Genomic DNA, 14140 nt, shown 5'->3' with positions numbered 1-14140 from the left:
AATGTGCAGCAGAGCCTCTGCAGAATTTTATAGTATTAAAATAGAATAAATGCCAAGCCAGCCTTCACAGGGAGACCAGAATCTCAAAAGAGGTAAAAACGGTATTTCTAAAGGTGGTTGTAATGTCAGGTATAAGCATGGTATTACTGCTATTACTTTAAATGATTCTGTCCTTTGCTTTTATTAGGAAAATTGTTACCAATTAGTCATTCATTCATTCATTCCACATATCCTTATTGAGTGCTTAGCTCTGAGATTTCAAATATGGCCTCTAAGATGTAATCTAGTGGGGATAGTGATGTGCATAGGAATTCACCAGTTAAGGAGGTGACATGTGCAAGAGGCCATGATATTTTCTGAAAATGGGGAATAGTTCATCTTTGGCTGAAGTAGAGGGTATCTTACTTGAAACAGTGGAAGTAGAATTAGAATGGTAACTAAGGCCGGATTGTAAAGTATTTGAACTTTATCATGTAAGCAATGTATAAAAGATTCATGCTCAAAGATATTTATTGCAACAATATTTTTATACTCTGAATTCCTCTCTTTTGTGCTAGTGTTGTCATATTTTACTTTCACATCTGCGACTCGCACTACATTGCTGCTATTTTTGCCTTAGACAACTATATTTTAAAGTGATTAAAAATAGGAGAAGAATGTCTTTTAAATATACCTCCAGTTTATTTCTGTAGATCTTTATGTAGATCCAAGATTCTGTCAGGTATCAAATTCCTTTTGCCCGAAGAATTGTTTTTAACCTTTTCTTGTAGTACGAGTCTACTGGTAATAAATTCTTTCAGCTTTTGTTTGTTTGAAAAACTCATATTTCTGCTTTATTTTTGAAAGATATATTTTTCTGAGTATAGAGTTCTGGGCAATTTTTTTTTTCTTCCAGCACTTTAAAGTTATTTCTCCATTGTCTTCTGGCTTGTATACTTTCTGAGGAGAAGTCTGCTGTATTTCTTATCTTTATTCCTCTGTATATAGTGTGCTTCTTCCCCCACTGGCTGCTTTCAAGATTTCCTCTTGTTAGAATGAGAGCGATGGTCTTTCCAGCTTTCTACATTGTAGGCAGTTGAAAAACTAATTACAGATATTACTGCAATAAAGATTAGAAGTAGTGCATCTTACATAATCAGTGGCATCTTAAATTGAGTGAAAGATGCTATTACGTTTATAATCAGGTGAAAAAAAATCTCATTGGAAAAAATTAGTCATAGGGATCTGAACCTTGTTTGGGTTTAGAATTCTTACAGTTTTCAAAGATGATGATCATTATGAATTTGGATGAACATGATTTTCCCTTAATATCCAAGCATATTCAATTAAGGATATCAATAATGCAGTAGTCCTTAACCATTGTGTGCCATTGGGCTATTCCATTTTAAGAAAATGTTCTTTTTTAGCACCTCGTGCTCCAACCAACTGGAGATTGGGCAAGCTGCTTGGCCAGGGAGCCTTTGGCAGGGTCTACCTCTGTTATGATGTTGATACAGGAAGAGAATTGGCTGTTAAGCAAGTTCAGTTTGACCCAGATAGCCCTGAGACCAGCAAGGTAAGAATCACTGCATAAGCTACTTTGTCACATTATAAGAAGCATTTTTACTAAAATAAGTATAACACATAATAGAATTTTTTGTTTTTCCTCAATGCAAATTATTTGCAAAAATAATAGATAACTAGATATGTTTGTTTACTTTGTACTATGGATTTTTCTCTTTTAATACTCAGTTATATTCCTAATGTGATTTAGTGTTGCTTTAGCATACCATCAAGGACTGTTACAGAAGTTATTATTGTTTAGAGACTTTAAAATGTTTATTCCTTGGGAAGTGAAAATTTCAGATTGAAATCACCTTGATGGTCCATGAAGTTAGAATTTTTTTGCTTTTACTAGCAATGCTGTAAAGACTTAACAGTGAGTTCTGTCTTTCAGGAAGTAAATGCACTTGAGTGTGAAATTCAGTTGTTGAAAAACTTGCTGCATGAGCGAATTGTTCAGTATTATGGCTGTTTGAGGGATCCCCAAGAAAAAACACTTTCCATATTTATGGAATATATGCCAGGGGTAAGTTAGTACATCCTTTGAAAATAGAGATATTCTGTTTAAAGTCTTAGTTGAGAATAAAGAAAAACAACAAAACTTTGATTATAAAATGTTAAGGACATTTTGGAAGAGTTTTAAATGAGAACTGGGTAATATAATTTTATTTTCTGTCTTCTTCATCTATCTTTGTATTTTTTAACTTGTTTTTTAAAAATACTAAAGTATACTAAAATAGGTTACAGACATCATAGCAGTCTATACTCAGATTTCCCTAAATGCCCTAAAAATAACCTGTAATAACTGGTTTATCCAAACCAGGACTCAGTCCAGGACCACACATTACATTTTGCTGCTATGTCTCTTATTCCTCTTTTAATCTAGAACAGTTTTAGGTGACAGATTTGACAAAGAGACCAAACTATTGGTGCTTTGTGACCACCTCGAGGGGTGGGATAGAGAGGGTGGGAGGAAGACGCAAGAGGGAGGAGATATGGGGATATACACATAGGTATAGCTGATTCACTTTGTTGTAAAGCAGAAACTAACACACCATTGTAAAGCAATTATACTCCAATAAAGACGTTAAGAAAAAAAAAAAGAAAGAGACCAAACTAGTTGTTCTGTTGACAGTCTCATCTCATAGATTTCTCCCCTTGCATCCTCATGGTGGTGTTTAGTTTGTTCGTTTATCCCTATATTTCCTGTAAACTCCAAGTTAGATCTAAAATCTAAATTATATTCAAATTCAGCATTTATTCGCATGCATCCTAAATGATGCTGTGCATCCCATTAGGAGACATACAATTTCTGGTTGTTCTACTGGTAGTGATGCTAAGATGAACTGCTTGACTAGGGTGATTGACGTCCTGATTCTTCCATTGTAAAGTTTTGTTTTTTTCCTGAAGACGAGAAAGTAATCTGGGCTTACAGCAGTGGCACATAGGAATATCCAGTTCCTTTTCAACCATCCACCTAATGTTTTTAACACAGATTGTTAGTCATTGCCTGAGTCAGTAATTTCATTGGGAGGTGAAAAATGTGATTTGCAAAAAACTCTGTCATTCCTTCTTCATTATTTTTAGTATTTGTAGAGTATATTCTAATACTAATGATTTTCAAGATGGTGGTATATTTACTCACTTAAAAATACATTCATTCTTATAATAGGCAGTATATGTTAGAAAAAGGCTTGATTTATGGGTCTTTAAGGAAATAGCTTATTAGAATTGTATGTAGAATGTACAGGTTGCAGTTTAATCTTATGGATCAATAAAACTGTGGATCAGTATCTCATAGTACAGTTGTCCCTTGGTATCCCCAGGGAATTGGTTCCAGGACTTCCCACGGCTATCAAAAACCAAAGATGCTCAAGTCCTTTATATAATGGTGCAGTATTTTTTGCATATAAGCTACGCATATCCTCCCATATACTTTGTCATCTCTTAATTACTTATAATAACTAATACACTGTAAATGCTATGTAAATAGTTACAACTACAATGTAAATGCTATGTAAATAGTTGCCAGTGCAGCAAATTCAAGTTTCGCTTTTTGGAACTTTCTGGAATTTTTTTTTCCAGATATTTTCAGTCAGCAGTTGGTTGAATCCCCAGATGAGAGGGCTGTGAATACAGGCCGATTGTAATGGTCTTAACACATCCTCGGTCTTACAACAGCAACAGTAAATTTTACTTTGATTTTTATCTTCATGAATAATTGTTTATAGGGACACCACTGTTATTCATCATTGCTATTTTTTATTTTCAAAGATTATGTTGACAGTGTAAATTGTTCTTTAAAATTTAGTCTACAGCAGTAATCCAAAAGAAGGAGAAAGCTGTGAACCTTTATTTTAGTACTATCTGTGATGGAAACATGGAAATATCAATTCCCCCAGTGGAAGTAAATTATGATGGCATTATCCAAGACAGTATATATTAAAAATTAAAATTGTGAAGCCCATGTAGCAAAGTTGGAGGAATTACTTAGAGGAAAAGAATATAAAATGCTTTTTAATATTAATGATATTTTAAAAGTATCTGTATTTGGACAAGAACAGAAGAAACTTAGAAAAATGAAAATGTTATTATGTTGGGATTGTGATTGACTTTTCTCTTATTCAGATTCCCATTACTGTTTGTGCAACAAATATTTAAATTAAAAATAAGGAAATAACTATGAATAAATGTGAATAGAGACCCAGACTGTTGAAGAGAAAATTAATTAAAATGACTCATTGGTTAGAACCAGTTTACATCGCAAATGGAGATATGGGTAATCTTTATATATTTAGCAATCTTAAGACTAAACTAGGACTATTCAGGAAGAGGCGTTAGATCATGTTTCTCATTAGGTTTTGTAAAGGCAGCTGTCTTTTCAAAGTCTAGGTTATCACTCCTTGAATTTGAAAAGCATGTTACTAAATTAATGATAGTTCACTGGCAATCTAAATGAATTATGTGTACGGCAAGCCCATGGCATACATGGGATGGACGTAGATGTTCCTAGACTTTCCTGAATCTCCAAGTCTGTAAATGATGCTATATAATTTCTTTCATTAAATTTGATATAATGGACCCCTTTATGCCCTAGATTCAAGCTTTGCCAAAATTGTCATTCCATTTTTCAGTTTTTCCCGACATAACATTCCATTCCTTAGTCTATCTAGAACTACTTTTACACCGGAACCATAACTTTCTTTTATTTCCAATACCTGGCCTAGCAGTTGACTTCTCTCTGTTACTCTTACACACACACACACACACACACACACTGTTTTTATCTGACACAGTGCTTTCCAGCCTATTCCAGTTGTTCACACTGAAGAAGGTAATATTTTCATGTTACACAGCAGTAAACAGACTACACTGATGGAGCTGTTAGCACCATGGGCCACTGGCCCAGCTGCCAGAGGGCCCAGAGGATCTGTAAGTCTGACACTCATTTGCAGCCTACAAGTATCTGGGGGCTTATGGTTTGGAAAGCTCAGTTCTAGCTCTGTTATTTTGTGCATTACTGCAAGTAGAGACATAATAAGTTGACTGAAGAACAAGCCACATTGAGTTATAGGTATGACTGGTTGTCTGGGTTCACTCACTGCCTAAGGCTTTCCACACGTGTTTGCAAGTTGGGGTCAGCAGAATTGCATCTTGCTGTCCCTTCAGGGATTGCTCATGAATAGTGGAAACAGCAAGTGGCTAAACCTGTAAAATCCAAGGATCTATTTTTATACGACAAAGTACACAGTTTACCAAAATTCAAGGAAAGACGGGAACATTTGGTTATGTTACCTCTAAAAGATTTTGTCCCTCAGGAAGCATTTTATTTCCATCCTTTAAAGTCGTGATTATTTATCAAATTTACACATTGGAATCAGCAGGGAAGCTTTTTCAAAATTCAGGTGCCTATGTCTCACCAGATTGATTCCCTATTCTCAGAGATGGCACCTCGTCCTGCCTAAAACATGTAAGAAAATTAGAAAGTCCTTTTTAATTTTCTCGTGTTTTGAACTAAAACGGTGAGTATATAAAAGAAAAACTTTAAAATCTCACGTGTGTTCTGATCTTCTAATCATACCCATTCATTCTCCTGAGAAGTAAATTTGCAGGTATCAATAAAACTGTGTTTTAAAAACAGAGTAAGAACAAAATAAATAAAATTAAAGTAGGACGTATATAGAAGAGCAAGTAGGAAAATCAAAAATGTATTCAGGGCAAAAACAATGCAAGATAAAAGTACTGGAGAATTTTAAAAAATACAGTTGCAAGGAACAGGAGATAGAACCAGCATAGTCATAGAAACAAGGGTATCAGTCAAAGAATAGTTTTAAAGCCTTCCTTCCACAATTCTAGTCAGGGAATATAGTAGAGTTTTATGTTAAATTAATGGCATATAATGTCCTTCCTGAGAATTCCTGTGCTGTCCAATTAAAGCCTCCCAGTCATGAACTAGGATTCTCCAAATTAAAATGTCTAGTTTTAAGATAAATAAGTCATGGGAATGTAATATACAGCATAAGGAATATAGTCAATAATACTGTAATAACTTTGTACAGAGATAGATGGTTACCAGACTCATCGTGGTGATCATTTTGTAATGCATTTAAATGTCGAATCACTGTGTTATACACCTGAAACTAACATGACATTGTATGTCAACTAAACTTCAATTAAAAATAAATAAAATAGGACTTCCCTGGTGGCGCAGTGGTTGAGAGTCCGCCTGCCGATGCAGGGGACCCGGGTTCGTGCCCCGGTCCAGGAAGATCCCACATGCCGCGGAGCAGCTGAGCCCGTGAGCCATGGCCGCTGAGCCTGCGTGTCCGGAGCCTGTGCTCCTCAACAGGAGAGGCCACAACAGTGAGAGGCCCACATACCGCAAAAAAAAAAATAATAATAAAAAAATAAATAAAATATTGTAAAGCAGTTATACTCCAATAAAGATGTTAAAAATAAAACAAAGATCACTTTATTCAGTCGATAAGAATAATAAATACCCATATACACATCTTTAAAAATAAAGATTTACTAGTAGTTTTCATTTCAAACCATACTATAGTTTTCTTTCGTTTTCTTTTATCCTAGGGTTCAATTAAGGACCAACTAAAAGCATATGGAGCTCTTACTGAGAATGTGACTAGGAAATACACCCGTCAGATTCTGGAGGGAGTCCATTATTTGCACAGTAATATGATTGTTCATAGAGATATAAAAGGTAAGTAATGAGGTATTTTTTAAGTACACAGTTCTTTTAACGAAACATGTGCTGTGGTTAAGAAATTCAACATTTAATACATGTACCTTTAAAGTACCATGGGAAAACAGTTCCAGCTAGTTGTGTTGTTCAGGTCGCCACAAGAGGAAAGCTCCCCTGTTGGGGCTTACAGAATCAGTAAAGTTCAAATGAGCATGAAAATGAGGCATGTTTTCACATATAGTGTACAGGCATTCGGACATAGCGGTTAAGAATAGGGGCTCTGAATTTGACCTGATTCAGATTCAGGCTTTATCCATCACCAGATGTGTGACCTTAGACGAGACAATCTCTCTATGCCTCAGTTCCTCATTTTTAAGGAGGGTGATAATAGTGAACAGCTCACAGGATTCTTACAAGGATTAAATGAGTTAATGCATATAACATGCTTAAAACCGTTCTTGGTACCTAGAAAGCACTCAAAAGTTAGTTACGGTGATGATGTACTTTATGCTGAGATCATATTTAAAGCTGAGGGATGGACCTCATTACCTAAGGGAGAGAATGAGAAGAGAGACCAAGACTGAGCTTTGATAAACTGCAACTCAGTTAAGCTCACTTTTTAAAACTCAAAAGCTCAACTGTCTTCATGGATCAGTTACATAAGGTAACTGCATGAAGTGAGACAAAATAGTGGTGGAGGTATGTAAGTTTGAGAGTCATAAAACTCTGTACTGCAAAGCACACTGAGAGGCTTCATTCTGTAAAAACCAGGTTGTGACCCGAATATAAAGATCACTTTATTCAATCATTTGACGAGAATAATGAACAAATACACAACACACATTTATAAATAATAAATTGAATTTTTTTTTCATTGGTCTTTCTAAGGGCTCTTATGAGCTACCAGGAATTTACTTCCTTTCTGTGGTATATCACACCCTGAATATGGCCATATTCAGGCTAAAGAGAACATTCCTAACCAGTGTCTGGTCACAGAGTAGGATCTGCTGCACAATGCCTGAGCCAGATCACATGTAAAGAATGGACCTTACTAGTGAGTCTTAGAGGATGACAACATGGCTCATAATCTGAAAGAAATAAGAGCCTGTCTTTCACCTCAGGGTCTACCCAGCTTAGGCAGACCTCAGCTATCAAGTTCAAAACCCTAAAGCTTAAAGAACCACATAAGGTGGTGACCATTTTGTAATGTATGGAAATATTGAATCACAATGTTGTACACCCTGCAACTAACATAGTGTTGTAGGTCAAGTATACTTCAATTAAAAAAAAAACACATAGGAAAATGATTTGATTGTGAATTATTCTATTAGGAATAATCTCTATTCAAGCCAGTTTCTCTTTACCCCTGATAATAAGATAAGGTAAAGGAACTGAGGGGAGCTACCCCACAAGCGGATCCTCCTCTAACCTTGTCAGTAAAATGAGGAGGTTGGAAACAAGCTGATGTAAAAACATTATAGGGGAAATATATTGATAAGAAAAATGTAAGGTATAAAATTGGATAAAGCAATATGATCTCAAGTTCGTTCTTCTAGGTCATACTTTAATTTTACAATCTCTACATGATTAACAGTGGTTATTTCCAAGTGGCAGAATGAGTGATAGTTGTTTTTCTCCTGCATACTTTTTACTTTTTATGTAATTCCTAAATTTTTATAATGAGCAGTTTTTAAATGGTGAGGGCAAAGGAAAGCTAGTTGATTACTTTTAAGTTTAGACTCATGAGTTCATAATGAAACCTAGGGTAAGAATTAATTGATCATTGTTGCTAGGGAACCAACTCATTATTTCATAATAGGGTTTCTTTATTGGACCTTTCTTTTATGAACTGTACTGAGGACTAAATAGTGGATGAAAGGAAACTTACCTTTATAAAAATATTTTGGCTAACAAATGAAGCAGGAATGATAGAATAGTACCATTTTACAATGACTAACAGATTAGTAGACATAAGCACTAAACATTAATAGCTGTTAACATCACTTCACACAGACAGTCTATCATTACATACTTCCTATTCATAGACTATATCATTATCTACAAAGCAGTTTTGCCAAAAAAAATTTTTTTTGAACCTGAATCTGATCAAGCCTCTAGATTCAGCTACCAAATTGGAGAATTATAGAATATATAGAACAGATGAACATGTTAAATGACTCCTTGGGATGAACTCAGCAAAATCTAGACAATAAGAAAGCTATAGGCAGACAGCTTAGACTCTTCATAAACTGCAAAGGAAAAGAAAAAAGGTTGGAGGGAACTTTAGGAAAAGACTTAAAAGATGTATTAATGATTCTCACTGTAAGGACCTTATTTGGATTCTGATTTTTTAAAGAAAAACAAAAAAACACTGAATGTACATTTAATAATATTAAAGGCGTTACATTCTCTTAGGTGTGATAAGAGTCTATCTTTTAAAGATATGGACTGAACTGTTGATGGATCGAGATGTCTTTCATTTGATTCAGATAGTGTGAGGGGTTCATATGCGGTTCGGTCTGCTTTTTGTGTATGTTTGAAAACTCTCCTTCATAGCTTACTTTTAACATATCCAAAGTAAGTTTTTAAAAAATTAGATAACTGTATTGGGAACCTGGCTATACATTTTCTCCTCAGCCCTTTGTATGGATGGCCGTTGGTTCAGCATTGGTGATTACTCCCTGGAGATAGCTCTGTCTGTCTGTGACCTGCCTGGGACTGTTCCTTCCCAGCTGGTAACCAGTAAAAACTGGCTTGTTTCTTGTCCTTCCCCAGGTTAAATATTTTAGACACGGTGGCTTTTTTTGACAGAGTCCTTCTTTAAGAATTGGACAGCGGGAGATGTTAAAAAGGCAGTGCTGTCTTAGAGAATCACTGGTACCATGGCGTACTTAGGCTTATGGCATGCAGAGAATGGATCCTTAACCCTCCCCAGAGAGAGGCTTTGCAAAGCCTTAATTAACTAGACTGGGAAATTTGCTGGGAGAACAGAAAGACAGGTACAGAAGTTCATGGTGGGGATGGACAGTCTGCATTCTCTCCAGTCTATAACACATTTTCTCCACTATTCACTCTCCTTCTTAGAGACCATTAAAAAAAAAAAAAGACAAATAGGGAATCTTTTTTAAAAAGTATAAAATATGATTAAGGTTAGGAAGACTTAAAAATAATTGAGGTAAAATTTAGAAACTAAAATTAGATAAGCTAATTAAATAAGTAGCTCATTTAAAAACAGGTAGTTTATAGAAAAAGCTAAAAATGAGAATAGAAATAATTTACATAAGAAGAAACTAGAGTTACAATCCCAGAAAAAAGATTGAGTTTAAAGAATGATAAAGGGGGGAAAATAGAGAATAAAAATAAATGAACCTAGCTCCTAGATCTTGGTTTCTGATACCATTCTTCAGTAAAAGGAGAAATGGCTAATTCTAGAAGTGGTTACAGGGGATACACAAGGTGAGCCTGGAGCGTCTTCTAGTACCAGAATGTAAGACGATACTAAGAAACAAACAAACAATCCAGAAATCAAATCAAGCAAGAACACAATGATTGAGGTATGGCAGAGAAACACAGGGGCCAACAGAGAGAGCTCCCCATGGCCAAAGCTGGAACAGCTTGAGCAGAAAGTCATTGGATTATAACCCAAAGTATAAAATTAATATCCATGTGTTCAGACTGATAGAAATGGATGGTTGAATAAATAAATGGGAGAGAAGAGACAAATCTCCCATGCAGAATAATTCCCTTATAGGTAACTACTAAGCCTGTAGCATAACTTCTCACTCCTTTACACATAGTGAACTTCTTCCAAAGAGCTAAGTATGGAAAAGGGGAAAGAGTAACTTTACAGGGGAGGACTCTGCAAACACCACCTCAGCCAGGCTATCAAGGTCAGTTTATAATAAATAAAATTAAAAGTTTATTATAGAAGTAAATGAAATTTTAAAACAGAAACCTCAAAGCTTGCTTAGATTAGATTTAAAATACACTGTACAGAAACTGAGAATGAAGAATGAAAAGATTTTGATTATGAAGGTCCCTTAAGAGGTTCCTGAGGAGATGCCAGGTCCTCAGGGAAATAATCTATAGACATGGGCTTCTTACTTTATGACAGAGAAATTGGGGCCAAGAGCCTGCTACTGCTTTTCTTCATCCTTCTCTGAACTTCACATTCTTAGCCCTTTCCCCCTTTCTCTTCTTTTTGATCCTCGCCTCCCACTTGCACCAGTCCTTTTCAGTGGGAGAAACTTCTTAGGTCTTGAATCACACAGGTGACTCTAAATATTCAGTGTTCATGTAATAAGTTTTTAATGCACACTGACTGTATGACTGGCATTATGCCAGGTACTGCTCGGAAGGTGAAGAGCAGCCTGATTTTGGAGACAGATTGAGGAGTCCGCTAAGTAATTTTCTGCCGTTGTTCTTTTATGTTGTATTCCAAATTGCCAATACAAATAATGAAATGAGGATATTTCTTATTTTAGGCGCAAATATTCTGCGAGATTCAACAGGCAACGTCAAACTAGGAGATTTTGGGGCCAGCAAACGGCTTCAAACCATCTGTCTTTCGGGGACAGGAATGAAGTCTGTCACAGGCACACCATACTGGATGAGCCCTGAAGTGATTAGTGGAGAAGGCTATGGCAGAAAAGCAGATATCTGGTAGGTTTTGATGGGGGATTTGACCGAAAGCACATGCCTTCTTAACATATTTCCACCCAGGATGGAATTTACTAAGGTAAATTTATTTTTTTGTACTTTTGAAATAGGATGTCAGGATTACAAGGATTAATACCATTTTAACTGTGTGTGTTTGAGGCTTAATAAATGACTAAATAAATAGAGCTTTTGAACCTGTCTTCCATTCTTTAGGAAAGATCTCTTTTTTTTTTAAACAGAGGACAACTTATTTTTATTATTTATTTTAATTAATTAATGTATTTATTTTTGGCTGCGTTGGATCTTCGTTGCTGTGCGTGGGCTTTCTCTAGCTGTGGCGAGCGGGGGCTACTCTTCATTGTGGTGCACGGGCTTCTCACTCCGGTGACTTTTCTTGTTGCGAAACACGGGCTCTAGACACATGGGCTTCAGTAGTTGTGGCACACGGGCTCAGTAGTTGTGGTACACGGGCTTAGTTGGTCCACGGCATGTGGGATCTTCCCGGACCAGGGATCGAACCCATCTCCCCTGCATTGGCAGGCGGATTCTTAACCACTGCACCACCAGGGAAGTCGCAGGAAGGATTTCATCTTGAGCAAATTTCAGCATTAGAAACCTATCTTCATTTTATTTCCCTGAAGAACTTTAAAAATAATTAATCTTTATTATTAGTCTTATAATTCAGTTAACCTTTAATTGCTTAATAATTTTAAGTTAGAACATAAAATGGCCATTTCCTACTTCCCACTGAGAAAATTTTTAAAACATTTATTTAATTTATTTATTTTTGGCTGCATTGGGTCTTTGCTGCTGCGCACAGGCTCTCTAGTTGCAGCGAGTGGGGGCCACTCTTCGCTGAGGTGCGCAGGCTTCTCATCGTGGTGGCCTCTCCCGCTGCAGAGCATGGGCTCTAGGTGCACAGGCCACAGCAGTTGCAGCATTCCGGCTCAGTAGTTGTGGGTCATGGGCTCCAGAGCACAGGCTCAGCAGCTCTGGCACACGGGCCCAGTTGCTCCGAGGCATGTGGGATCTTCCCAGACCAGGACTTGAACCCATGTCCCCTGCATGTCAGGTAGATTCCCAACCACTGCACCACCAGGGAAGCCCCGAGAAATTTTTTTGATAGATATACATTTTAGGCACCTAAAGACAAAGAATTTCTAGCGTTTGTATTCTTTGTAAGATAAAGACAGAAAACAATTATATTCAATGTCAGGTTAGAGAATTATATAAAGCAAAAATTATAAAATGAATAACATTCTTTGCCTAACAAATTTGAGAGCTTAAATTTTAGTTTATTTTCATTGATATTTATGTTTAAACTACAGGTTTTTGTTTTTTCTTTTAGCTCAAACACAGGCTGTAGTACTTTATTATTTTTTTTAATTTATTTAATTTTGGCTGTGTTGGGTCTTCATTGCTGCACGCAGGCTCTCTCTAGTTGCGGTGAGTGGGGGCTATTCTTTGTTGTGGTACGCTGGCTTCTGATTGCGGTGGCTTCTCGTTGCAGAGCATGGGCTCTCCGCGCATGGGCTTCAGTAGTTGTGGTGTGCGGGCTCAGAAGTTGTGGCACACGGGCTTAGTTGCTCCGCGGCACGTGGGATCTTCCCGGACCGGGGCTTGAACCCGTGTCCCCTGCATCGGCAGGCAGATTCTTAACCACTGCGCCACCAGGGAAGCCCTGCTTACTTTATTTAACAATGAAATAGTAATAACAGTAATTTAGTTGTAACAAAGCCATCAACAGAGCAATATAAAAACAAAGCCCAAATTGATTATGTCCTTTAAACAGGAAAAACCACCGTTAGTCTAGTGGTTCTCAAACCTATCCACACATTTGAGGAATGGAGGGAAGGAGGAGGATTGGTGCTTAAAAACTAGCTATACCCAAAGCCCATATCTGAACAGTTATATGAGAATCTCTCAAGAGTGGGGCCCAGGCAAAGATTTTTGAAGTATTGTCAGGATTGAGAACTACAAGCCTAAAGTAATAAGCAAAAAAACCATGCCTTCAAAGCAATTCAAAAGAAGAAGTTAAAAAAAAAGAAATATGATAAATTTCTTTCCCCTTATCCTGGGAAAAGGAGGGTAGCCCCTATTCATTTCCTCATTATTTTTTATTCATTTTTGATTGCCCAGAGTTGAGTTTAACAAACATCAAATATTGGAAGTTATACAAACATTTTACCCAAATTGAAATTCTCAATACTTTACATTTAGAAAGCTCTTTCAAAATAGTACCAGCTTTCAGAAAGAAAAGCACATTTTAAGTTTGCATAGGTGTTTAAACTGTTTGTTGAACTAAGAAGAGTCAATAAAATGCACTAGAAAGTATTTCACTAATAAGAGTTGTTATAAAACAATATTCATTTCATGTACCGCAAATTAACTTTTTGGTGCAACAAGAGGAATATTTGAGTGTTTCCCATCTGTTTCTACAACTGTCAGAATTCATTGAAGTCTAGAATCCAAATATAAATTTTTCTTCAAGACTGCATACATAGAATGCTTCCCCTCTAACTGCCCTCTGCCCCCGACAAATCCCTGTTGGGAGGTCCAGTAGTGTCTGCAGGCATATTTATCTTTAAAACTGACTTTCCTCATTTTTCAGGTTTGGGAATGATACCACATCAAGTATGGATATATTTTTCCTTATTTCTTAAGAATACATAAATTCACTTAAAGATGTCTCCTCAAATTCAGAAAACCCCGTTTCTTCAGCCCTTTCTGTCAGGTCTC

At 36.5% G+C, this 14140-nt stretch overlaps 1 protein-coding gene across 1 annotated transcript in view; it reads left to right on the top strand.

The window, feature by feature from the left end:
• MAP3K2 (mitogen-activated protein kinase kinase kinase 2) overlaps positions 1 to 14140 on the top strand; it is a gene marked incomplete at its 3' end in the record, with an annotated part of 34254 nt that overhangs the window by 19327 nt on the left and 787 nt on the right. Inside the window, exons 12-15 of the mRNA XM_082659015.1 lie at positions 1407 to 1555; positions 1937 to 2068; positions 6631 to 6760; positions 11227 to 11404. Coding sequence (XP_082515141.1) covers positions 1407 to 1555; positions 1937 to 2068; positions 6631 to 6760; positions 11227 to 11404 — 589 coding nt within the window. The remainder of the gene's footprint in view (positions 1 to 1406; positions 1556 to 1936; positions 2069 to 6630; positions 6761 to 11226; positions 11405 to 14140) is intronic.

The sequence above is a fragment of the Grampus griseus genome, assembly GCF_964374135.1.
Source record: "Grampus griseus genome assembly, chromosome: 7".
NCBI classification, from domain to species: Eukaryota; Metazoa; Chordata; class Mammalia; order Artiodactyla; family Delphinidae; genus Grampus; species Grampus griseus.
Note: the sequence above shows the minus strand (reverse complement) of the source record. Positions and strands in the feature narration are given on the sequence as shown.